General features: G+C 32.8%; 1 protein-coding gene across 3 annotated transcripts; it reads right to left on the minus strand.

Moving 5' to 3' along the window:
* Positions 1-205: 205 nt before the first annotated feature.
* On the minus strand, positions 206-18,017 carry LOC105343357 (cilia- and flagella-associated protein 74). Of its 3 annotated transcripts, XM_011450682.4 has the most exons (42): positions 17,897-18,017; positions 16,629-16,822; positions 16,019-16,156; positions 15,684-15,782; positions 14,881-14,985; positions 13,941-14,114; positions 13,727-13,837; positions 13,504-13,606; positions 13,185-13,342; positions 12,890-13,022; positions 12,579-12,695; positions 12,269-12,380; positions 11,867-11,991; positions 11,615-11,734; positions 11,382-11,500; positions 11,215-11,281; positions 11,025-11,114; positions 10,682-10,855; positions 10,371-10,479; positions 10,145-10,261; positions 9,563-9,762; positions 9,347-9,468; positions 9,120-9,248; positions 8,925-9,012; positions 8,523-8,696; positions 8,273-8,406; positions 8,010-8,185; positions 7,812-7,912; positions 7,367-7,522; positions 6,273-6,412; positions 5,936-6,061; positions 5,609-5,774; positions 5,306-5,425; positions 4,865-5,026; positions 4,410-4,539; positions 4,015-4,169; positions 2,439-2,568; positions 2,110-2,237; positions 1,495-1,521; positions 748-816; positions 521-586; positions 206-340 (listed from the first exon to the last, which is right to left on the minus strand). In XM_011450682.4, exons 2-42 carry the CDS (start codon positions 16,775-16,777, stop codon positions 242-244), a joined length of 5,118 nt encoding a protein of 1,705 aa, XP_011448984.3. In that variant the 5' UTR covers positions 16,778-16,822; positions 17,897-18,017; the 3' UTR covers positions 206-241. The 3 variants fall into 3 exon arrangements, with proteins under 3 accessions (XP_011448984.3, XP_065935820.1, XP_065935822.1); XM_066079748.1 differs by lacking the exon at positions 1,495-1,521; XM_066079750.1 differs by lacking the exons at positions 206-340; positions 521-586; positions 748-816; ... (1 more) ...; positions 2,110-2,237; positions 2,439-2,568 and adding an exon at positions 3,746-3,894.
* Positions 18,018-25,695: the final 7,678 nt, after the last annotated feature.

A 25,695-nucleotide genomic window follows, 5' to 3' on the forward strand; every position in this document is an offset into this window, starting at 1 on the left:
TCTTGCAGACAAATCAATGAAGAAAAAGAGTGTCTATATTTGCAAATAATTTATGTATTTTAATACAAGCATTGTAAAAACAGAGACAAGTATCACAGATTCACAGTAAAGTCTCAATAATCCAAGAAAACAATTGAAAGTACATGTATGTGTACATTAGTTTCATACTTATATAATTTGAATAAATTGTTTCACATAGGAATTTACTTTGTATCACAATATCTGGACATTTAAATGTTGTTTAGTCTGAGACGACGAAAGCACGCAACATGACCTTAATTTGTTCCGTAACATCTCCTTTCAAGGTCAACATAACACTGGCCTCCACTGGAGTGTTTGGCTAAAAATACAAAAATGGTTGAATAGCATGAATGTATCAAGAAAAAATACAGTATCTCTATATGCATTGATGATTAAAATCAAATTGAGTTGTCTAAATCAGGGATTAAAAAAAACTTCAAACAAAAATGTTTGTGATTGCTGTTCACAAGAGAATGAATGCATCCCTTTGATTACTTACATCATGTCCTGCTGGAGGGGTCCATGTAAATGTGACAGGTTTAAGTCCACCTGCCTCTACCATTCCCTGCAAATCAGAAAGTTTAATCAAACACTGTGTAACCTTGCAGGGACAAAAACATTTTCATATAAAACCATTGACCACTAATGTTATAGGGATAACCCTTGAAAAGAACTCTTTACTTGTAAATAATACACTTGGAAAAATCAAAGGGCAGCCATTTTTACCTTTTGTGGCTCTATGTTAAATCCTTTTTGTGTGATGAGCTGTACATTATCAAACTGGAATTCACCATTCTGTTAATACAACAATAAATACATAATGTAAGCTTGCTGTACTTCTAACAATAAAATACATGTAGTTCAAAAGGAAAAGAGGGAAATACATGTAATACTCTATCAAGTATGATAAATACATGTTTTAACATGCTCAAAATAAAACTTTAAGTCTTTTATACAGTGCATGTATTTAGATTCAAAAAGCTTAATCATCACAAAAATGCTATTACTTGTAAAAAGCTATTCATTTATATATTGTTCTACCAATGTATATTTTTTTATGTAAAATTGTAACAAATAAATTTGCATTTTCATCTAGGTAATTTTTGTTGTAAAATAGTTTTCATGCATTTTTCCTATGGTGAATAGTCATTGAAACTATTCACCGGCAGTATTTGCTAACCCTTGAATTAAGTCTTTAATCACTGTTGATTCAAAGTCCGATAACTCTAACTTGTTCCCCTTTGGAACTATAGTTGCTGTCCCGGGGACAATGCACTTTCTATTGTCCTTATAGCCGGTAATAGCTAGGTATATATAATGTAACTTTACATGTGCATTTGTGATAAGATATGGAATATAGAAGCTGTACATAATAGTATGATAATATATTTTTTTTTAACTTTCATATTAGTAATTTTTTCGGATGAAAGACGGCAACAAGTACGGTAAATTTTCATTAAATGTTTTACTTACGCCATGTTTTGAAGCACCTTTTCCGTCCTATATCAAACACAGCACACAACCCAAACCAGGTTAGCAATGGGAAAACAAAGCAAAACATTGTGAAGGCAAGGATTAAGACAAGTGGGACACGTTAGGATTAATAGGAAATTGGAATACCATCAAACTCTTAGTTTCAGTAAAATGTGCATTAACAAACAAATTGTAAAAATTATGTCATTTACTAGTTTTTATAATGAATTTAGTGATTAAATGTTGATACTTTAAAAAAAGTGTACAAGCATGAAAGTATGTACTCATAAAAATATGTGCAGGTAAAACGGCATTTTTAAGATTTCTTTTTTGTCGTATAAAAATAGTTGTGCATTTATTGTTCAAAAAGTTAAATTTTATACGGTAGTAAGTAAGGTTCAACAGAAAACAAAACAAATAACACATCAAACTGGATTAATTCTAAACAAGGGTAAGGATCGTACAGTTAAAGGGTGAAAATCAATTCTTCAATGGATTAAATGTTTATCAAAGTTGTCATAAGCTCAAGACATGAATTAAATTCTGAATAAATTGGAATGATATCTGAGCACACAGATGAATGAGTAATTGAAAGAGGATAGAGAGAAGCCTGACCTTTTTCTGGCTGACGGCCATTGTTCTTACACAGCCCACAAACAGGTCGCGAGAGGCAGGAATAAAATCATTCTCCTTGGCTATACTCCTTAGTGTGAACAAGATGGGTGTCGGTAACAATTTACCATCTGTCCAAAAAAAAATAAATAATCATTTAAGGTCATACATGTAATGGACACATTAAGATTTCAATGTGGACAACAGTGCATCATATACTTAATGTTATCAATGTTATAAAATTTCAAATTTTACAATTTGTCTAACAGAATTGAAACATATGAAACTAGTCAAATGCATAGATAGTTTTTGAGAGAACTTGTATGACAGACCTTCATCCTCGGTAGGGGCCGGAGTTTCCTCTGCCAGGGATTCAATGTCAGGGGTCCTCTCATCCATACCATGGACAAACATAATTCTAGGTTTCGCCATTCCTTTGATCATAAAATTGTGTGTTTCTTCCTACAAATTTAAAGTATCAAACGATGAGCTCTTGGTCTTTGAAAGATCATTTGTCCAGTAAATATTCCAATATGTTCCAAGCAATTTATGTTTTAAAGTAAAAAATTCAAGAAAGAACTATATATGATAAGAGTTCAATTTGGCCCCCATAATTCGCCATTTTGTAAGTGTTTCGGGTATCATAAAATGTTAACTAATTTTTTAGAAGAGTCGATATAAAACATATTTTTCATCTATTTAATATTTGATTTATTTGCACTCACTGGCAGAAGTGACGCCATTTCTATAATTCAATCAAAATCGGCCAAAAATTGACATTTTTCTTATCTATTTACGAATGGGAAATATAGAGCGCATGCTTGAACAAGGAACTTTTTTTTGTCACTTATCAGTCTTGGCTAGATACATCTCTGATTAAAATATTTTATTTGTTCAAGAATGCGCTCTATGTTTTCGGAAGGAAAAACTGCTTGAAAACAAGCTGTTTTACGCTAAAAATGCAAAAATGGCGGGAAAAGGTTGTCTTTACGATGTCATATTTCTAAATTGTGGACACTTGAACCAAAATGAATATTATGTAAACACATCACATACATATCTGTACTAAGGAAACAAAGAATGATAGTAAAATGATGATGTTCATTTTAGGGGGCCACTTTAGGTCCTTATCATATATAGTCCTTTAAGGGTTTTTTATTCCAATCTTTATGGAATACATACACGGTACTATAACTTGTAATGCATTGATAAATATGGATATTAAATTTAAAATTTAAACAGAAATTCTTTTGATATTGCAACTTTTCCTTGATGTAGGAGAGAATAATATTATCTGGAAATAATTATTCATATAAAGTTGGATTGTCTGTTTTCATGATAAATTTCTAAAAATGTCATAGGTATGAAAATTATCTTGAGTCACATTGTATACTAGTTAGTACATGTATGCTATACACCAATATATTTGTATCATTACTGTGGCTTCAAACAATCTGCAAAAGATACTAGCATCTAATTAAACTCACAATGTAGATTCAAAGGACTATCAGCATGTATGTAAATTTAAATATCATAATTAAGGAAATGATGAGTTACAAAATTTAATAACACTATTGTAGATGAATGATAAATGTGTGTTAGGAATGGGGAATGTTTTATAATTATATTTTTCGGCTACATGAATTGTCCAAAAAGACTTCCTTATGGGTATATCAATTTACAAATCTAAATAGAACTGTGGATATTTGGTCCTTGCTGAAAAAGAAAACTTCTTGCCATCTAGATTTTATTACTCACTTTCTCTTCTCCAAGATAAACAACATTAGGCTAGAAACAGATTATCAGAAGTCAATATATTATACTAAATAAATTTCAATTATAACAGTTCTCCACATTTTGATTTAAAACTTCCTAAATAAAGAAGGTAAAACAAAGAATTGATCATACCTTGCCAAACAACTCTATTCGGACTCCATCTGAATAATGGTCACTCGGATGGTCGGGAGCGAACGTGACAGTAAGGTCAATACTACTACCAGGGGGCACCCTACCCTCCGCGGGCACCAAATCAAACACATTCTGACCATTGTTATTCTGTGTTCCTGAAAGAATAGCATTTTAACATATGTATTTACATGTAGATTTATTATGTTGGACATTTACTGAATAAAGCTCTTTTTTACATTACGGGTAATACAGCATCTAAAGATTTTAGTTCACAAAAAGTTATAGGCTAAAGTCTGCTTTAGAAAACAATTAATAAATGGGCTAGCTAAGTACATGTAAAAATGTTTGTTCAATGCTTTTAATTCTTTGATGGAAAAAATTATTTGTTCATTTACCAACACTGAGTTTAGTGGTCTTGTTTGCTTGTATAAATGCAGGAACAGCCTGAGCTATGTTATGTCTCTCTAAAGAAAGGCTGTCCAGTTTGATACAGTAATCTATGGACAGAGAGGAGGAATTCAGCAGCTGAAACAGAGAAATGCAAATTTGATATCAATAAACATGTACATTTATCAATAACCAATTTCACAAACATACAAGAACATTTATGTCCAGTTTTACTGTCAACACCTTGCAAATAGAAACAATTCTCCTTTCAAAAAAGTGTGTTTAGATTAAAATTTTGAGTTGCATGATTGCCAATACAAGAATTTTCATTCAACTCTCCCTTCCTTTTTACAGAGTCAAATAAAAAGGAAAAACCATTTGTTTTCTCATTTGAAGGATTAGGCAGCATGCAAGGCATGTATAAGCCTTCTTCATATAGGAAACCTTTGTTGATGTTTCTTACCTTGAAAGTCCTTTCCAGGTATTCCCCAGCAAGCACTGCCCCCATATCTAGAACTCCGTCCTGCATGGGCATGTTGATCTGAATCATTGGGCTGACCCCCTTACCAGTGAGGGTGATATGGAGAGAGGTGTGTCCTGTCTTTATCTCCAGCACCTCATGGAACTAAAAAAATAATTAATTTCATTATGATTTTTTTCTTTTTTTCTATTATGAGTTGATATAAATTGCAAAATATTCTTGTAGAACTGGCAAAATCACATCCCTTATCCAAAATCAGAAATAAAATTGACTTTTTGTAAAAGAAGGATAACTCTTACAGTAAAATGCATTTTATGAAATGTATATTTTAGCACAAAAACATAACCCCCGCCCCTTTGCAATATCATTAACTGTTCTAGAGTTAGAAGTAAATTAGTCAGTTGATTGCCATTAACAGATTACCACTTCTCCTTTCTCTGGAGTATATGATATTAGAATGGTATGAGTCCCATCTGGTGGCAAAACTCGTAGGGCATTCAACATCAGGAATGGACCACCCGTATTTAGTATGGATGATGTCAACTGCAATTACACAATATTCATTATTAAAACAAAGTAAAATTCTGTATCAGCAAAATTCGCAGCACATTTATTTTTTATCTGCACAAAAAGTGCAATATAGTAAATCACAAGTCTATTTAAGTGATTACTACATGTATATAGTCATATGTTTATGCAAATTTTATTGCAAAGAAGAACAGTAACCTCTACAGTTTTGTTGGAGATATTCTGTATGGTGACAGACTTGATGATGTTCTGACCAAGGGACACTTCTCCATAGTCCAGGGTGGATTTTCCATTGTCTGAAATCACAACCAGTGTCGGTTTTACCACTGGACAGTGCACCTCCAGATACAGGGTGTTGTGGACACTAAAAAAAGTGGTCATAAGTGGATTAGACAAAACATTTGCATTGTTAATAATGATCAAAAGATAAACATTGCATAATTGATATTCATGAACTTAAAGAAAGATAATTATCAAGACCATCAATAGCATTCATGTTGTTTTATCCACAGTTTACATGTATACCTGTATGGAAGTTCCCCTGGGTTTCCACATTTCCCACTGGCAACATAGCAGGGAATGGTGACAGTTCTAAAGCTGCCTCTGTATTGCCTCAGAAGACTGGCCTTAGCAGCAGCATAAGCAGGGGAGCTAGAGAAACCAATGAACTTATAGATAGAATCATGCACTGACAATTCTTTATTCACAACATATGCATGCAGATCCAAGTAACTTATAAACTGGAATAAATTACGAAGTTTTTAACACACTTAAGTTTCCGTGGTTGTTTTGACTGCATGTACAAATATATATTAAAAAATAAGGTTGTTTTTGAAAGTATAATAACAGAATTAGTTCTCACTCTTTAGTTATTGTTTCAAGAGTTGGTGGACTTATGGGCCTTGGTCCAGACACAGTCAGAGAGGGCGCAGGGGAGGATTTTCCTTTGCCTTTTGTTGGAGATTTTGCATCTTTGCCTTTTCCTTTCCCCACAGCTTTTTGCTAAATGTTAATTGTAAATGATTATTAATTACTGCAGTCATATTAGAGCAAATTAACACAGTTTTATATAATTATATGAATGTACATGAAATCCTTAAAACTATTGTAAACCTTTTTTAAACGGTAAATGCTTTGAGAAGAAAACACACATAAAAAATGTATTCATGTATGATATGATATGTAGACAAACATGTGCAGATACTAATCCTTATGCAACACAGGTGGTGCAAATAAGCATGGCACAGAATGAAATGAAGACAAAATGCACGCTCTTTCATTTTTTACTTAGTTCTGAATGGAGCACTTCATTTCTTACAGGCATAAAAGCTGTTTCATTTCTATGTGTAACTACCAAGAAAATAATCTGAATAGTTTCTAAAATTAGTTATCCCTGCAGTAATCCTGTCTGACTCACACACATCTATAAAGGCCACAAAACACATTGTCTTTGATACTTAGTATCATGCATTAATTGTTGATCTAATTTTTCAGTTATTCATTAATAATTTTTCCTTTCAACAGTTAATCGTTATTAAAATTTCCTTTTGTTTCAACAGTTATTATTTTTGGTTCTGTTGATTATTACATTGATTATTCAGTTACATATATTGTTACACAGATTATTGGTTGTATCACACACCAGTTACCCACATTTACTCCAAACATGAAACATACCTCGTCCTAGTTCAGAAAGGAAAAGTAAAATTCAGCTAAATTATTCTTCTTAAGAATCAATTAATAAACATATAATGACATAATGAAATGTCTCCTCTGAAAGTTCATGAATTACAGGCATTAAATGATGGCATGAAAGTGCATTCAAATTTTCGAACTTTAATTTGCTATAAAAATCTGAAACAAAATTGTGACTGCATGTATAAAACAGGCAAAATTAATTTATATTACAAACAAAAACCAGGTCACATGCAATGAGTTCTCTCCCTTCCCTCTTACCAGTGCTTGGTCAGCCTCCTCCCTTTCTCGCTTCAGTTTCTCCTCAAATTCTTTCTCTGCTTGAGCTTCCAGTGCTTTGGTTGCCATTCTCACTGCTTCCTTTTTTATGTCTAGTTCATTCAACTCAGGTGCAAATCTCACCCAGATAGGACATTTCTAATGACATAAAATTAAATATCAACACACTATCAATATAAAATTTTTACTAAAATTACGGATTCTGATCAGCTTTATGTGTTTTTTTTCTCAAAATAATTGTACAGTGTATATCTTAATTTACATATTCACATTCAAATCTTTTGCCGTAATTCTGCTACCAAGAATTTGATTATTCTTAGTAGTATAGCTTTGATTTCTGAGTAAGCAAGAGCTGAATGTTTATAATATCATTTGATAAATCTTTCCAATAATATATTTTTCTGATGCTTAGACCTACTATTAATACCTTGCCAGGCTCTATAGTTCCAACAGATGGTGATATTGTAAGGGGCGACCCTTCTGGAACTACAAACTCAAAGGAAGTGGGACCCACTGGGGCTATCTCACCTGTAGAAACAAAACATTCATGGATCAAAAAATGAATTAGATAATGTATTGAACCGAAATTCTCCATTTTCACTAAAGTCCACTACATGTATCTCACCCTTTCCAATCCGTGGCACGGGATGGGTAAACTCGTTTGTACTTGTGTGCGAGTTAATGACGTGAAAGTAGGCAGTTGACACATCATACAGCGAGGTGGCTGAGAAGTGGATCACTTGATGGGACATCTCCAGGGGAGGGTGGACCCCTACACCCTTACACTGGATCTTAAACTCCCTGATCAAATTCAAATTAGAAGAGTTTTTACAATCAAAAACAAATATATATAGAAAACCACTGTTTCCTGTATGTTTCAAAACTTACCTGTTAATGAGGGATTTGCAATTCAATTCAAACTTGTAGTCCTTGGCTTTCTTTGGACTAAATATAACTTCCAGATCAATTGTTTCTAAAGGCAATAAGGTTCCAAACCCATCATTTGGTTGTACCTCAACAAACTGAAATAAAAAGACAAGAAGTATAACTCATTTTCTGAAGAGTTACAAATCTTGGCATTATCCTGAAACTTGTCATCTCCAGGTTACGTAAAGCTGGTCGTAAAGGTATTTCATACCTCTGGGTGGCCAACAAAACCAAACTCCTGAGGAAGAATGGATTTGTTGGTGAGCTTGATTTTAGCCTTAGTTGACTCATAAATGGTGCAGCATCCAAAGTCTATATCAGTGGTGTCAAACTCCATGTCTGATGTGGTCAGCACAGCTTGGACAGTAAAAGGAACTGGCTGGGTCTATAAACAAAAAAAAATATTCAGCTTACAATGTAGTAATTTAAGTTCTGGTGATAGAGAGGAAAACAAGCAATAATGAGAATTTAGGGGGAGTATATTGTGTCTGTTGTGTGTGTGTGTGTGAGAGAGAGAGAGAGAGAGAGAGAGAGAGAGAGAGCTATGAAAAGGGGATAAAAAAGAACGACAGCATGAGAGAAAGAATAATTCAAACAGTTGATGAGCCAATACCTGATCTGCAACTCTGATTATCATGGGAGCCTCCAGAACTCCAGTCTCTTTGTCAAAATATTTTCCAGCCTCTTCAAACAGACTTTTTCTGAAGCACAGTCATAATTGTATAAAGTTGCTGCTCGAACTTTTTAAAAAATCTTATAAACAAGTCACAAATACAAACAAAAAACTAATGCCATTAACTATTATTACCTTGGCAGAAACTTCATTTGTGCTGAGAAGTTGGACTGAGCCTGAATGTAGCCTGTTTTTGGCAGTAATTCCAAATGGTTCTTCAGCTCTTTGCATACTTCAAACTTCAACCTCAAGGCAGTGGTTGCTCTATGAAAAAAATTGACAGGTATAAAATTTTAGGCTTAGAAAATAATAGGTTCATCTGTTTTTCCAATAATCAAGGAGTTAAGTTGTTATCCACCCACCTATTGTTTACAATGATGGTGTCCTGATACAGCCTGTCATACATACAGATCTTCAGGTCCACTGTCTGTCTCTCAACCCACACAGGGACATCAATGGCATTAGCAATGGCTTGAATGGAGATCTGGGTTAATAAAGATAAAATTGTGGATAAAACCACAGAAAAAAAATATAATCTTGAAAAAGACACAAAATATCAATGACTTTTCCACACTTACACTGTCAGAGAGAGGATCAGAAAAGGTGATCAAAAACTCTGTATCCACTCGCCCTGGAATATGGGGCTGCCATATAATTTCCAGTTTGGTGGAGGAAAATGGTCCCAACTCTCCGGTTGCCACAAGCCCCACCTTCATGCCGTCCAGTGTCCCATAATCCTCCATCTCACTGACTGCAAGATCGGGGGAGTCTTGTAAGGCTGTTTATAAGTGAAAATATTAAAGCCTCACTCTATATATTAATTAGTGTACAAACAAAAATTAAATATAAGAAGTTACACAACTGAATGGTTGCACTCCCCAAGGCGATATTACAGAATACTGTAGAAGCACATATTTTCGTTGGGTTAATATTTTGTTATTTTATAACCAAATCAAATTCCGTTGACATTTAATTTTGTCATAACGTAATCTCTAAAATGTATCAAGTATCAACTCTGTATTTATTTATACTTGGGTCAAAAATTCATCATCAATTTATTCCGTTGATTTATACTGCCAACGACAATAACAAAATAAATCCTCAACGAATATTTCTGCTTCTACAGTATAAATCCTGGTGCCATTTTGGCATTGACTTACGTTGCTCCTCCTCCCCTTGATCTCCATCCCCAGCCATGCTGAGCCCCTCCCCAGCTGCCTGGGTACCATTCTGCTCATCAGAGGTCCCCACCCCTCCCATGCTGGCCTTGTCTGCATCTACAAGTCATAAACATATTTTTATATCCATGTAGTTGTACAGGTTTAGAATTTAATTACCAACAAAATACATGGACAATATACTGATTAAAATGCAAATGTAAAATACCTTCAGCGGCCTTTTTCTCATCTGTCTTTTCAAGGGAATTTGTCACATCTTTTTTGGCCACCACTGATGTGGAGTCAGGACTAAATGCCCTAATTGTATCTGCTGTTGTCTATAAATAGATAGTTGTACATTGTTTGAATTTCAATATTAATTGTAGTTTTCAACAATCATGAAATTAACCTTTGTTTACACATTTACATATAAGTACCAGAAACCTTCAAGAATATTGACATTGTGGTACCAAATCTATAAGTGTTCAAGGTCAGTATCCTGTGTTTGTTCTCCCCTTTGATTACTTCCCTACAACTCACCAGACCTCCAAGAGAAGTTGCAGCTGTGGTCACTGTCCTTTCCTTCTGACCTGTGACCTTGAAGAACTCAAACTTTGTCCCCAGTGCTCCCTTGTTGGTCAGGGTGAATGTCCTCTTCAAAGTCTCTCCAATCACTGTGGTCCCAAAGTCTATACGGCATGTGTCCGTTGATAGCTGTTCAAATATATGTTTCAATGTTTTTACTTTAATTCAGTAAATCAATATTGCAAATCTAAAAAAATTCCAACAATTTACATTAATCATTGCAAATATTTTAATGAAATTTCAGTTTGTGTTCTTAATTTTATATATAAAAAAAAATTGATTAAAAATGATTATTTACATCACATTTCTTTGTGGTACATTGAAGAGGAATAGCGAATGGCCCAGTCTGTGACAGGAATTTCACTTCTCCAAATAAATCCTCATTGATCTGTGAAAGACATTTTAAAACATGGTTAGTGTAAATACCGTAACAGTGTTTGTACAAAATAACATCTCTCTTTAAAATCAAACAAAGAACATAATCTTACCATAGGTTTAAAAGTCACCATCATTTCACAGGTCAAACCGGCTGACATTTGCCCAGGTGGGTCAAATCTAATGAAAATATAAATATTTAATCATAATAAAGACCTCAATACAGCATATTAGCATCATTGCATCTAAACATTAACTGGATGATAAGCCAAGCACTTACTGGATCTCTATGAAGTCCTTCAACATCTCAGTAATGTTTATGTACTTGCAATAATTCACTGTATAAGAAACATTTGTCAAGGTCACTTTCTTCTTGTATGTCTTTCCTACTTCAAAATCCTTTAATAAAATAGAAATCAATGCAATCCATCAGCATGTTATGTTCATATACCAGTATCATCTTTATATCAGACTAAAAGCTTTAGAAGATTTTAGAGAAAATTCTTTACAGACCTTAAAGTGAATGACATCAGGCTTGCTGTAGAAGGGACAGCCCTGGAATTCTCTTCCAGCAGCCACTTGTTTGACAACGATTCCTTGACGATGTTTATCCAACACTTTCTCCAAAATTTCCTTTGATAAAATATTTAAATATAAGGTCTCAGCCTTCAAACATTCTACAGTGATACACTTAATTAAAAAAATTATCAAAATAAATGCCAAGAACATACCACAAAGCAGTAAATCAATTCTAAACATACATACCTTCTCCATTTTGCTTCCATTTGGAAGTTTTAGAGTGGATTCTGTGTCCTTTGGGACTTTGTAAGGCTTGTGTTGGTCCCATAATCCCTCAAACTCAGGTACTGCTAGATTAACCTTTTCTTCTTCTAAAATTTTGAATAATTCAAAAATTTGTAGGGAAAAAATACATTACAATATACAATGAAAGGTCGAAAAATTATAAGGCCTAAAATTGAAGATTAAATTTCAAACAATACATTATCTTCCGCTACAGAGATTACATTGACATTCATTCAAAAACATGATTTGGCCACTTGATTGCAGTATCATATCTAAAGACAAAGGTATCCAGTTTTTGTTAAATATATATGAATGAGAGAGAGAGAGAGGGAGAGAGAGAGAGAGAATATATATAGGTCTTACCTTCAAACTCAGCATCACTGGAATCACTAGAGTCTACAGGGAGGGGAGAGATCTTTCTGTCCTCACGGGCGGTGTCAGTTTTACCAGGTTCATGTCCGTCTCTCTGTGTGGTCTGCCAAAATCACAGTGATCATTCACATTTATTATCAATAACATTTAAGACAGTGCAAAATATGGCTAACTCTCAATTTGAAATTAATTATTCAATTCAAGTACATATACATGTATTTGTAACATATGCATCCATATGTATAGAAGAATGGCCTTGCAAACATGTTATGGTTTAAATTGAATGAAAGAATATATTTACCTGCTCCTCTGGTCCATTTATAATGTATGTGTTTTCTTTCATTATTTCATCAAAAATGGAGGAATCTGTCAGCTCTCGAAAAATCTTTAGAGGTTTCTTTTTCTGGGGTCCAACAATCTATCACAGATGGAAAAACAAGCAATATGTGAAACTTTTCTTTCAAGTTAAGAATAAAAATGTACAATACATACAATTATGGGTCTATAGAATACACAAAAGTTAAAACAGTGTATTTTCTTTGCTTTGGTATGTCAAGGTGTTTGCTTATGAAACCTCTAATTTTGAAATAATTTTCACTGGAATGTTATTACCTTGGATTTGTCTGATTTGGGATCTGTCCACAAATGAGGTTGTTGTTTCTTTCTTTTCTTCAGTCTGTCTTCCTCAACAAGAATTTTATCCATGATGGTTGCTTGTTTTTGCCGCTTCTCATTTTCAAACTCACTGTAAATGAAAATGCAGAATAAAGTATTGTATATTATAGGACATTGTATTAAATACTGCCTTTTTGTCTAAGTGTTTAAAACTTTGGAGATAATGATATATAATTTAAATAAAACATAGCTCCTAGCTGACTCTGCAGAATAGAAGTACAGAATAACTTACGTTTTCTGACGTTCAAACTCCTCAATCCTCTTTCGGATGAGGAGAATCTCGTCTGGGTTACCTCCCTCTTGGAGAATTCTCTGCCGTTCTTCCTCCTCTCTCTGTTTGGCCTCTTTGTTGGCAGCCTGGTCTCTGGCATGTAGGGCTTTCAGATTCTCCTGTTAACAGAAACAGCAAACATTCAAAATTGGGAGCTACATGTACATGTAGATGAACTCTCTTTTGAACTTCAAAGCCAATTGAATATGAATCAAAGATATATTGATCAAACCAAGAATAGTTTTAAAATGTTCTCTTGATGAATAGAGTATATTAATACCCTGTTTGCAGTAATGTCTCCTTTTAATTTCAGAAGCATTTCCATCTTTTTTCTCATGTTCTCTTTATATCTTGCATTCTCCTCTTCATGTCGTTTTTGCATCCTGTCGAAAAATTTGCATTTAAATAAAACACCAAAGACTCAGCATATGATGAGAAACTGATATACAAGTATGTAGGCATATTTTGTTGATATTTTTAGTGCAATGATGTCAGTGTTATACTTTTCCATTGTCTGATTGAGGAATTTGCTGTGCTTTGCATGACTTCTTTCTGCATCATCTACGGTCATCTGTTGTCTTCTCTTCTGATCCTCCAAAGCAGTTTGATAGTCTCTGTGATCAAAACACAAAGAGCCATCAATATATGATTCAAGCAGAAAAATTCACGAGTTTGTAAGGATATGAAAATTTGGAGGCTTTGACAATGATATCTTACTTCTGTCTCTTGGCATGCTGTCTGATCGCTCGTTTAGCTTTCATTTCTTCTTTGCGCAGTCGCTGCAAGGCCATGTCTGTTTTTTCCTTAGCCAGCTGCTGTTCCTGCTTAATCAGGTCATCCTCTGCCAGCAGAAATTTTCCTCTCTCTACTTCAACTTTTGCAAGCTCATACCTAGCAATTAAATTTTTTTTTAAAAGAAATGACTAAACCGGTAGTTTTATTCAGCTCTTTTTCATGGGGAAGAAAAGTAATATGTATTGAAAGACAAATAATATATTAACACATTTTCAAAGATTTTCAAAACTGCATGTTCTCCAGTAGTCAAAGAGGCTTTTAACAATTCACAACCAAAAGTATTGATTAGCTTTGTTCCTGTTACCAGAGTAATTTGTCCCATTTTATTTAAATTACGAAGAACTGAAATAATTTGATCGCATAATAACATTAAGAAAATACAGCATAAAATTTCATGATTTAATTGCAGGAGCAATTTTGTAAGAACATCCATAATCAACAGACAATACTTATATTCAAATACAAGGTTCTTATTCTGAGACTTCGCCCTATTTGATAGAAAACATCTGTCTGAGGGGTACCGGTATTTCTATTTTATTACAGTATTTCTAGTCCAATCAATAAACTTGTAGACCTTATTGGACCTGAAGGTGCATACCTAGATTGCTAAGATTAATGCACACTTATTAAATCAATAAATCACACCTTATTATGATTAGAATCTACAATAAATCTAATGAAAGACCTATTAGTATTGCAAATCGAAACAAAGAAGATATAGTTAATCCCCCTGAAGAAATCTATGGAATTTTTTAATTGACCGAGAAACAAAGGCATACTGCATATCACAAACATATTACATGTATAAAGAGTACAGTGCAGTTCATGTGCGCAAGATGTGCAGGCTTACAATAACACTTACTCCTCTTGCTCTAGTCGATCTGCTATCATTTTCTCAAGTTTGTGCTCATTTTCCAGTTCCTGGCAAACTCTTTCATGTCGTGCTCTGAGTCTGTACAGAGCTGATCTGGAGAAAAAAAAACAACACAGATGATGACCTTTGGTAATTAATGTAGTCTATTTTGATATCTTAAAAAGTGGTGTTTTGACTACTGAAGAGATTAATAATTATAGTTTATGTATTCAAAACTTTTTCTTGAACAATTTATAAATTTATATAAAGATTTGAAAGGTAATGCAAGGACTGTTTCACGCTATTGGGGAAAACTTAAGAGGAAGCCAAATGTTACATATCAGATTTATTTCTCAAAACCCCCAGGTTTCTATGCCAAAAATTACAACCATTAAGAGGAAATTAAGTATTTAGCTAAGGGGGATTGTGATATAAGTACATATACTGTGACTCTACTAAATATTACCACACTGTAGAGTTAAATCAAAACCAGACTGTATGCTGCATAATGACTAATGAAAACTAGAAGCTGAGTGCAGTCTAGACTTATATTTATTTCAATTCCCAATCAGTAAATTATAAATCATCTCTATAGAGGCAGCTCCAATTATAAATCTATAATCACCCATTTTACAGATAATAAATCTATCATTCTCATACTTAAATGTTGTTCAATGTTACTATTACACGAAGAGAACCTAAGTTTACAAATATATATATAGCTGCACTCTGAACATTTTAAGTACAAATCAAGGGACATATTTGCACCCACTAACTACAGATAAACATTTGTTGATATTGGGAACTCTTACGTATTTTTATCGGATTCTGCTCCTTGAATTTCTTTGAAGACCTGATCTCTTTCAGTCTCTAGTTGAGACATACGATTTCTACATTGCTTTTGTTCTTCTCTATTAAAAGAAATAAAATCAAATTATATTGAAGCATTTTAATTGTAGTATCAAATGTACAAATATACAGGTATTATGGTCATTATCATTTTAGGGTAAATGTAGACCCTTAACGCAGAACAATCAGAAAACAATAAACTTTACAAATGTATACATTATTTTAACATGCCATTTCCCTATAGGTTAGGTAAATGAATATAAACAAGAATCAGAATATCTAAAACAAAATCAAATACCTTGTCTTCTCTGTGAGATATTGGTGATGCTTCACTTTTTCTGTCAATTGGTTTAAATGACTCCTCAAGTGAATCATTCGAAGTTGTTCTTGTTTGGATATGGTGGGCTCAGGAGTTTTCTCATCATAATCTCTATCACTAATCCATGAAATTTTAAAAAAAATATGCAATACCCAGTATATACAATAACATCATCATGAAATATTTGAATTCTTATTGAAATGCCTCATTTGATTGCCTAAACAAATTTAATTATATCATATGACATAACTTGCCTTTGTCCCACTATGGCATATGTGCAAAATATATCAATCTGCCTGAGATCACATTTGAACTTTATACAAAAAATGTTATTTTTAAATAGTGGGCTTTATTTTCTAATTTTATTCTTTAAAAATTAAATTAAAGTAATAAATTTAAGTTATACAAGAGTAACAATAACTAATCTAAGTCAACTTAATATGACAAAAATAAATGTACATGTATATTCTTTAGCACCCAATTAATCTGATTAAAATTAGACTTTTAGGATCACTCTTCTATGATATACTACAGCAATTCTCAGAGCAGTAGATTTATTAGTTTTATTTTAATTAAGATTGTTTATTACCCAACAAAAGATTCAATTTCTTCCTCTTCATCAGATCCTAGGTCCAGATTATCATCTCCATCATCATAATCCAAAATGGCTTCATCTTCCAGGCCAATGTCTCCCATGAAATCCTCTCCTCCGAACATCTGTCCATAGTCATCATCCATTTTTTTCCTCAATAATTAAGGGAACACCTTAAAATGATGGCAAATCTGCAAATACATGTATATATGTCAAAATATTGAATTGTTTCAATTTCAACATTTTAATTACACCAAAAATACACCCCAAAAATGCACCAACGTATGAAGAAGACAAGCTGTCTAAAGTCAAGTGCACTCAAATTAGACTCTGCCTATACTATGTCAGAAGTTATCCTAGATTCATATTTCTTAATTACCTGGTATTCATATATATACCCCAGGGTTCAAATGATGTTCATAAAAAGGATGAAAAAATTCCCAAGATTTCTCTTTTGAAATTCCAGCTCTAGCTTATCAGGTTTAAATACACGGCTAAAAATGCACTGCAAAAGATTTGAAAGTACCTGAATGATAACAATGAAAATTGTGCACGGTATTCTGTGCGACTTCCAAATCTTAGAAAGAAATATGTTTCCTGTGCATTTCTCAGAGTAAAAAATGATAATGGTAAAATGAAGATAGCTTGTATATTTTCCCTTCCACTGATTAAAAATTCAATTCTTTTACAAATATGTGTATTTTTTTTTACCAAAAACCATCCAAATGTGCAGTAAACAATGACTTGGAACAAAGTATAGTTAAGTATATTGAGCAAGGATTCAGTGGGCATGAATAAGACATAATTTTATATATAAAGACAATTTAATTTTAATGATTTATTCTGAGTATTATCAGGTTTCATTTCTCCAAAGTATTGAGCATTGATGTAACTCAAACCAAATATCTGTATAATAATATCATGAGGGCCTAAATTAAGCAATGGACGGCAACAGCCACTGACAGTAGTTTGTTTTTGTATCTTTATTTTTTTATTGGCATTATCATTTTTGTAAGAAGCCACACTTAAAAATCATTTCAAGTTTTAAAAAAAATATAATCTCATTCGACTAATTCAAATTAAATTTTTTTACCAAACACAGTCATGTACAAAAAACTAATCTCACGAGCTCATAGCTGAACAAATTCGGAAACAATTTACAGTTCTTACAGTAATTTAGCTTATATATTAACAACATGCATCGTAAAAAGTACTTGTTTTACTGAAATTTGTTTCAATGCCGAAGAAACATTGTATTCACTTACAAATACAACGCAGACTATGAGAAATATCCAGTAGACGCGATCGTAAACATTCAAATTTTGTATACGTCGTCCATGTCTAGCAACAAATTCTCGCGAGAATCTCGAAGCGGGCACCTTGGATTAGCTCGTACTTAGTATAAGTCGTTTAACTATTATACGACTTCATGTCACTTTCATTCACAGGGGCTCGTCACGAAGTTTTTTCAACCTTTTATATATACCACCTCTATACTATAAAATACATTTTATAGTATAGAGGTGTTATATATAAAAGGTTGAAAAAACTTCGTGACGAGCCCCTGTGTTTCATTCTGATATCACACAACGAGGATGTCGCGGAGACATGCAATATAGAATTGATTTTTTTACTTTAGATATATTTTGTGGTTTGTTTGTTTTGTGCATTGTATTGGAGAAAAATCACCTATTGTTGATCCCTAACTTGATTTGACATGGTTGTTAATGAATACAATTCCCCCCCCCCCTAAAAAAATAGTTAGAATTTATGGAACGGTAGAATATTTGGTGTAGTACGCATGACATGGCATGAAATAGCAAATATACATATACGAACGTATAATTTTACTATGTAGTGTGGTTTACCAGGCACGTAGCATCGATTTTGGAAGGGGGGCAGCAGACTTATTCAAAAATCTTGACAAGCAAAAAAAAAAAAGAAAAAAAAAAAGCAACTTTCCATAATTAATCTTTAAAAATCCTAATCGGGGGGGGGGGGGGGGGTACATACTCCCAAAAATGTGGGGAGGGCCAACTCCATTATAATTTTCGATATGTAAATTGAAGAAAATTAGTTGCTGCCCCCCCCCCCCCCCCCCCCGATGATACGTGCCTGTTTAATATCCAACAAACCTACTAGCTGTTACAAATCATAGCACAACATAGCAAAGCATATAATTGCAAAGAATATTGGAAAAACGTGGCACGGCACAACACAGTACGGATGAACTCCATTTTCGACGATTTGCCTTGGTCTCCTATTAAAGATTAACGTGTCTCGAAAAATTATTCAGGAACATTAGTCTAGGTGATATATTTTTTGGGAGGATGGATTATCTGGGGCACCGTCTTCTCTCCGTCATACGTACTTTTCGTTTAGCGCATATTCATAATCACTTGCTCTAGATATTTCCCTAAATCTTTACACAAGGATGCGTATTGTACAGATTAATTCATTTAACCAATGGTTTTCATTTTGGCCAATCACTGAAACGTGATTTCAACATTCCCAAAGGTACGTTTCACAAACTGTTAAAAATAGTTTTATCAAACATTGTTTACTGATATTAAATCGGCAAAACACAACTAACAAAAAGGTATTCCTTTATTCATCATGCTAACAACTCAGAATGGTGCGAAGAAACAAGGTGCCTCTTACTTCATCAGGTTGCAAAACGAATGTACCTTAAGCCGGGAATTCTTGTCCTGTGAATATCATTTTTGTTTTTGTTTGTTTTTGTAAATTGCATATTGTCTTTTATTTAAAAACCAATGATCATTGAGACATTGCTATTGATATAGATTAACGATTCTTATTTTACACTTCGCAAGCATATTAGCTAATGCGCAATATAACGCTAAAACATCAGTTAGATCCTGTATGCTCGATTTTTTTCTTCTTATCAATTTCATTGCATGTTATTACTTCATGTTAGTTTGGAATTAATGCGTGCAGGCACCTACGCTGGGTTTGCTATATTTGCGTCAACAGGTGTCTTGTGTCAGATATTGATGCTGCAGAGATTCAATTAGCAAGCAATGTTCTCACCTTATACTTACAGGATGTTATAAGGAAAGAATTTCCATTCAGACATCAAATAGATATTAATTAGGTATTTCAAGGATTCTTGTTTCTTCTCGAGACATTGACCCTTTTTTTTTTTAAAAAAAACTACACCGCAGTTTTAGGAGACAGAAAAGCTCCGGCTTTCAACCTTCTGTAGTTCGGTTCGAACTAGAAAACACCCTGAAAACACACGTCGGGATTTGTTCGAATTGTTCCCCAAGTAGCCGACGACAGCTTTATGCATTTCTGATCACCCATGTCACCCACAACGCACTGTGAACGAAGCACTTGTTTTTATTTCATCGTCTATTTAAAGAATTAGACCGCTTGCTAGGATAATACGCTGTCAATGGTTTTTTCTTCTCTTGAAGGAATATCGGATATCAATTAACTGTAATAACGCACATTTTAACTTTCCTACAATAATTTTACGACTGAGCTAATGAGGAAAAGTTGCAGTGTATGACGTACTTAGGGTAAATTTGTATCTCGAGGGGGCAGCGTTTTCATTGATACACGAGCGACCATATCTCCTGCTAAGATGTACCAAATCTTCCAAGAATGTACTTTGACAAGGTTAACGATTTTCAATGCTTGCCTACCATCATTAAAGGCTATTTTCATTTTTTTCATAATCAAGTCCGCAATAGCCTGATAGCATGATATATGTGTCAGATGGAAATTCTTTAGTAATAGTTTGATAAAAAAAACCTCGTATAATGTGTAAACATCATATTAGATAAACAAAAAAGGTACTTTATGCCATAGTCTGTAGAAAAAAAGTCATAATATTTAAGTATCGACATATGATTTAAAGGGCGCAAGACTTTATCTATTAAAAAAAAATTAACACCCGCCCCGAAAAACTCCAATCCCCAAGAAAAACCCAAAGGAAAAAAAATAAATAAAAATAAATAGATATATAAATTAATTAATAAAATTAAATACAACAACACCCCCCCCCCCCCAAAAAAAAAAGACAGCAAAAGGAAATAAAAAAAGAAAAAAAACCCAAACGCACAATCAGAATTACAACTTTCTCATTTTAATTATTCTGAAGAAATCTGGGATTAAAATAAAATTCCCCAAACACTTATTAGCCCAGTAACCTATATCCAACGGACTTACAAACTAAAGGTTCGATTATCTTAATCTCTCTCTGATCATATACAGTGTCTAAAATATACAAGTTATAGTAGAAAACAGTATATAAATTGTCTTAATGGAAAACCTTTCAACCTAGGGACGTCTTACTTGATCATGATGGCGCTATTATAAATTTAACTCAGCTCTAACATCAAAGGAATTCAATGGGACAAAAAGCCTCTAAGCAAAGGCTCTCTATCTATAATTCTATCGTTGTATGCGGATAATGGAGGATGTCAAGAAGGTTATATTTCCATAAACCGGATATATTCAAAGATGCACCACCTTTTCAGACTTGCCAATTTTGTGAAAAGTGGGACGGTGCCCAACAGAGAACAGATTACTTTGTATGGTATTTATACCATACAAAAGCGGGTATTTCTTTGATTGGATTGGAATCTGAATCCCTATACAATATTACAGGCTGCTACAACTGAAGGAAGAATCTAGGACTTTGCCAGATCAATAGGATATATAATTCTTGTAGTTCGGAACAGATTGCTGTGTCACTTTCATCATTGAGACGAAAATCGAGACGAACAAATCCCCACCAACCAAACTTAATTGATTTTATGGGGCATTACATGGCGAATAGTTATCACTTTTACCGGTACATTTTTACTGAAGTAGATTGTACATGTACATGGCGGAAACACTACACTCTCAATTTGGTTATATATTTTTAAAACAAAAACAATATAGTAAACAATCTTGATTTTGTTGTAAAATTTGTTACGTTAAAAAATACTTAAAGACCCTTTCTTACTTCTACGATTTGTGTTATCTTATTCGCTCATGCTCTTTATAAAGAATAATTGATGTTACAAAACGCAAGTAAGGTATTTTTCAATAATTTGATTCAAGACCTTGCATGTCGACAGTATGCGGAGTGGGAAGATATGCTTCTTCAGAAACTAGACTAATCAATGTTACCTTTATAAGTACACCATTTTAGCTGTTTAACTTTTTAGTACCATAAAACGTCTAGTTCTTAAAAAGCATTTACAGATATTATTATGGCTCTTAAAGTGTCATTTGCCGCACTTTTGTAAATTCTGTTGTCTTTTTTTTCTTGAACTCAGAGAGATTAGCCGTGCACGCTTCACTGTATGACACACCCCTTTAATCCCTATGGATTTTAGGTATTGGGCTAGTTGCAGCAAGGAAATTAAACCTCAGTCTGGATTAAACCTGGATGATCATACAGACAATTATCGAACGAAATTCCACCAACAGTGCCCTAGAAAATAATGTGTTACAATGACAATGGCTTCCGAAAATAACATAAAGTTGGTTTCTCTCTTTCTTCTTTTTTTTTCTTTTTTCAAATGATCGCTGATGATTAGTTATTTTTTAAAATGTAACTTTAAATAAGAATAACGACCATGAAAAAGATGATGATGAGACTAAATATTGCCATTTTTTCTACAATTATTCAATATAGTAGGAGAATAAGAAAAAATAAATTAACTAACTGAATGTCCCACAAATTTTTAAAAATAGAATTAAATGAGACGTTGATACCGCCTTTAACGACTTAAGTCAAATATGTTTCATTGATGTCGTTTTATGGAACCGTATATGTTTCATTGATGTCGTTTTATGGAACCGTGATCATTCATATGCTTATGGAACAACCATTTAAAGATGTTCACCAGATGGGATAATCGTTTGTTCTGCACTATATATATCAGGCAAGTTTTATTCTGGTAGATTATAAGCCGGGATTAATACACATGACTTGCTATTGGACGCTCAACAATAGAACACAAATGAGATTTCGTTAATAGAAAACAGCTATAATCTTGTATGTGGGATGACTATATGATTCATTCACATTCTCGAATAGAAAAACACAAATTTGCTTGTAAAACACATATGCCCCCGGTTGTTACAGAAATACCACAGCAAATATAAAACAAAATACAATGGTTGACACGGTATTACGAAATCTGAAAATAAAAATAAAAAAAAAGTTAATAAGAATGAACAAATTCTGATCTAAATCAATAAACAAACAAGAGATCCTCATTGCTAATCTGAGCAACAATGTTCGACGTTAATGCAGTTTATAAGTTCTGACATCAGTCAAAATGAATACACATCATATTTTGTATGATATATACTTATTAACTAAATGAATGTTATTATATATATATATATATATATATATATATATATATATATATATATATATATATATATATATATATATATATATATATATATATATATATATCCCCAAAATATTGCCCGATGTTATTGCTTGTAGCCAAAAGAACGAAAGGCTGTCCTGGGCAGACAAAATTGCTCATTAATGATACTAGTTAAATCATAATTCGGTTTTGTTAATTACTGCATGAACACAATCGATTTTCTTCAGATATATAAAAAAAATAGTAGATATAAATACTACCTTTCAGTAAATTATTTGAATTAACAATAGAACTTATGATTTAATTATTGACAAATTAATTAACATCTTTTAACTCGCACTAAATATGTATATAGATTTATATCCATTTAATTTGTAAAAAAACATTTTGCAAATTTTAATGAAAAAAAATATGAACCAATTGGGTTGCATCCATATCATACTTCACAAATTTAAAAACAGTCATCTTTGGTTATGAAGTATGAAAAACCTTTTTTTTTTAAGAAGAACTTTTTTAATTGTAGTATGAAGTTTATTAGTAATTAAACTTAATTTAAATTATTTGGTCAACCATCGCTCCACAACTGTATTTCTATAGTAAACGAATATCAAATACCCCTACCAGCTGGAGACGTTCTGAGTTAGTTTGCTGTAGAGTCTAGAGAAGCTACATGTATAATTAAAGTGCCCGAGCGGGTAATACATAAAAGTTTGAATCCCAACAAAGGGACTCTTGATTTAGTGCGGAGGAAACCAAACTGTCGCAGATAATGGTTTCTATCTGTCCGCGAGTATAAAACAGAGTTCACGGAGACACAAACTTATTCGGCTGTCGCCGCACTAAATATTGATATCGATACACTGTACTTTCTGCAGTATATTATATAAAATTCGTCATCCTTTCTATTTAACCCTTTCTTGCATTTATATCCATACACGTATAAGCAAGTACTATATTTTTGAAAGAGTATTTGCAACGAAGAAAACCTTAGCGTAAGTACTTAGTGCTAAGCATCATTTTCAAAATGATGACAAACTTTACACAATTTATGATATTTATATTCTTTGTTGAACTATTTCTTATCGCTTAGAACTTTAGACAATATATTTTTTTGTGTACAAAGGTTTAATATATAAATTTTTTAAAGATATATTTGCTCTCTCACTTCTCACATACTCATATTTTCATCCCATATTGTAATATAAATAAAGAGTAGGATAGTTGCTTGTGATATTTATGAAACAGAATGCCTAGGAAGTAAAACTACAATCCATGAAAAACAGAAAACAAAAAACAAAAAGCCAAAAACAAAACACAAGAAATACTAAAGTGATGTATTATTGTACACGTCACATCTTAACTACCAGATGATTAATAAAATCATTCCATGGAGATCATGCTTTTTCAAATTCTTCAACTTCTGATTTTTGAATATAAATATACTTTTCAATCTTGTATCTTTGATTTAAATAATGTAAAAGCCCTAAAAAAGGGGGGGGGGTCTTTTTTTTATTTTGAACATGGAAATATATATTGCTTTGTATATAGGATTACAAAGTTTAGAATTCTGTTCTCCCAATCAAGGGGATCAACGCCAAATAATACATTACAGACATCAAAACTAACATTTTTGTAGCATTTCTCATATAAGTATACTAAGTGCGTTCCAAAGAGGTAGTATTTTCTTGCATGTTGCAAAAACATGTTGTATAGTTTCAAGCGTATCATTACAAAAAGTACAGCAGTCAGAGGTAGTAATTCTGATTTTCATGACATAATATTTATCAGGAAGAATTCTATGGAGAATTCTAAATTGTAACCAGTTAACAGTTGAATCGTTGGATGTTCTAAAACATATTTTAAAAACATCCTGTACACAGAGATCATTTGGCAAACTATCACATAGCTCAGCATTCCATTTAATGATAGCTGTAGGTACACAATCATTGGAGGTTAAACATATATACATGTATATATGCTTTGTTACTTTTCTTTAAAAAAAAAATCATAAAAAATGGCATAAATGTAGTGCAGTCTCTCTTCAAAGTAGACTTATCAATGAACAAATATGTCAAGTACTTTGATATTGCACATATTACACTATTATATAAACATTGGAGGTATATAGACAATTTTTTGCTATTTATGATAAAACAGTTTACTATTTACGTTTTCTTTCACAACAATCTTACAATAATAATTTATTTTTAGAAATACACATCAGATGAAAAATCATTTTTAGGTATTTTTACATTGCAAAAATCAGAACGATTGATAAAAAATGTAACATATTTCCGACAAAAGCCCCAACTACAGCATATAACAATTTTACATGTACATCGTATAAAACCACAAAAAGCAAAGGCATGACGTATATACTAATGTTGAAATGATGTACTAATGTTGAAATGATATACTAATGTTGAAATGTAAGGGCCCTTTTTATGCATTAAAAAACGGAAACAATAAGTCAAATGCAAAACATTGATCTATGGCTTTGGCTTTACATGATGACGTAAAACAGTATGTTAAATTGGTGTAGTAGACTAGAACGTTATACAGTAATATGGACCTGTAAAGCTCCATCATACATATGGAACTCTTATTATCAAATAATTTGACGTCTACAGTATCTATAGTCGTCAAATTATAAGATAATAATTAAATTATTAGAAATCTTCTTTAACAGAAAC

This window comes from Magallana gigas, chromosome 3 (genome assembly GCF_963853765.1).
Source record: "Magallana gigas chromosome 3, xbMagGiga1.1, whole genome shotgun sequence".
Lineage (NCBI taxonomy): Eukaryota > Metazoa > Mollusca > Bivalvia > Ostreida > Ostreidae > Magallana > Magallana gigas.

What these genes read in the sequence shown, in the direction of transcription:
- LOC105343357 (XM_011450682.4), bottom strand. Translation starts at nt 16,777, where the DNA reads ATGGATGATGACTATGGACAGATGTTCGGAGGAGAGGATTTCATGGGA. An exon ending in CTTGAAACAATAACTAAAGA is followed by an intron (nt 6,062 to 6,272) that starts GTGAGAACTAAT and finishes TGGTTTCTCTAG; the next exon opens with CTCCCCTGCTTATGCTGCTG. An exon ending in CCCCTCCAGCAGGACATGAT is followed by an intron (nt 341 to 520) that starts GTAAGTAATCAA and finishes TTGTATTTTTAG; the next exon opens with CCAAACACTCCAGTGGAGGC.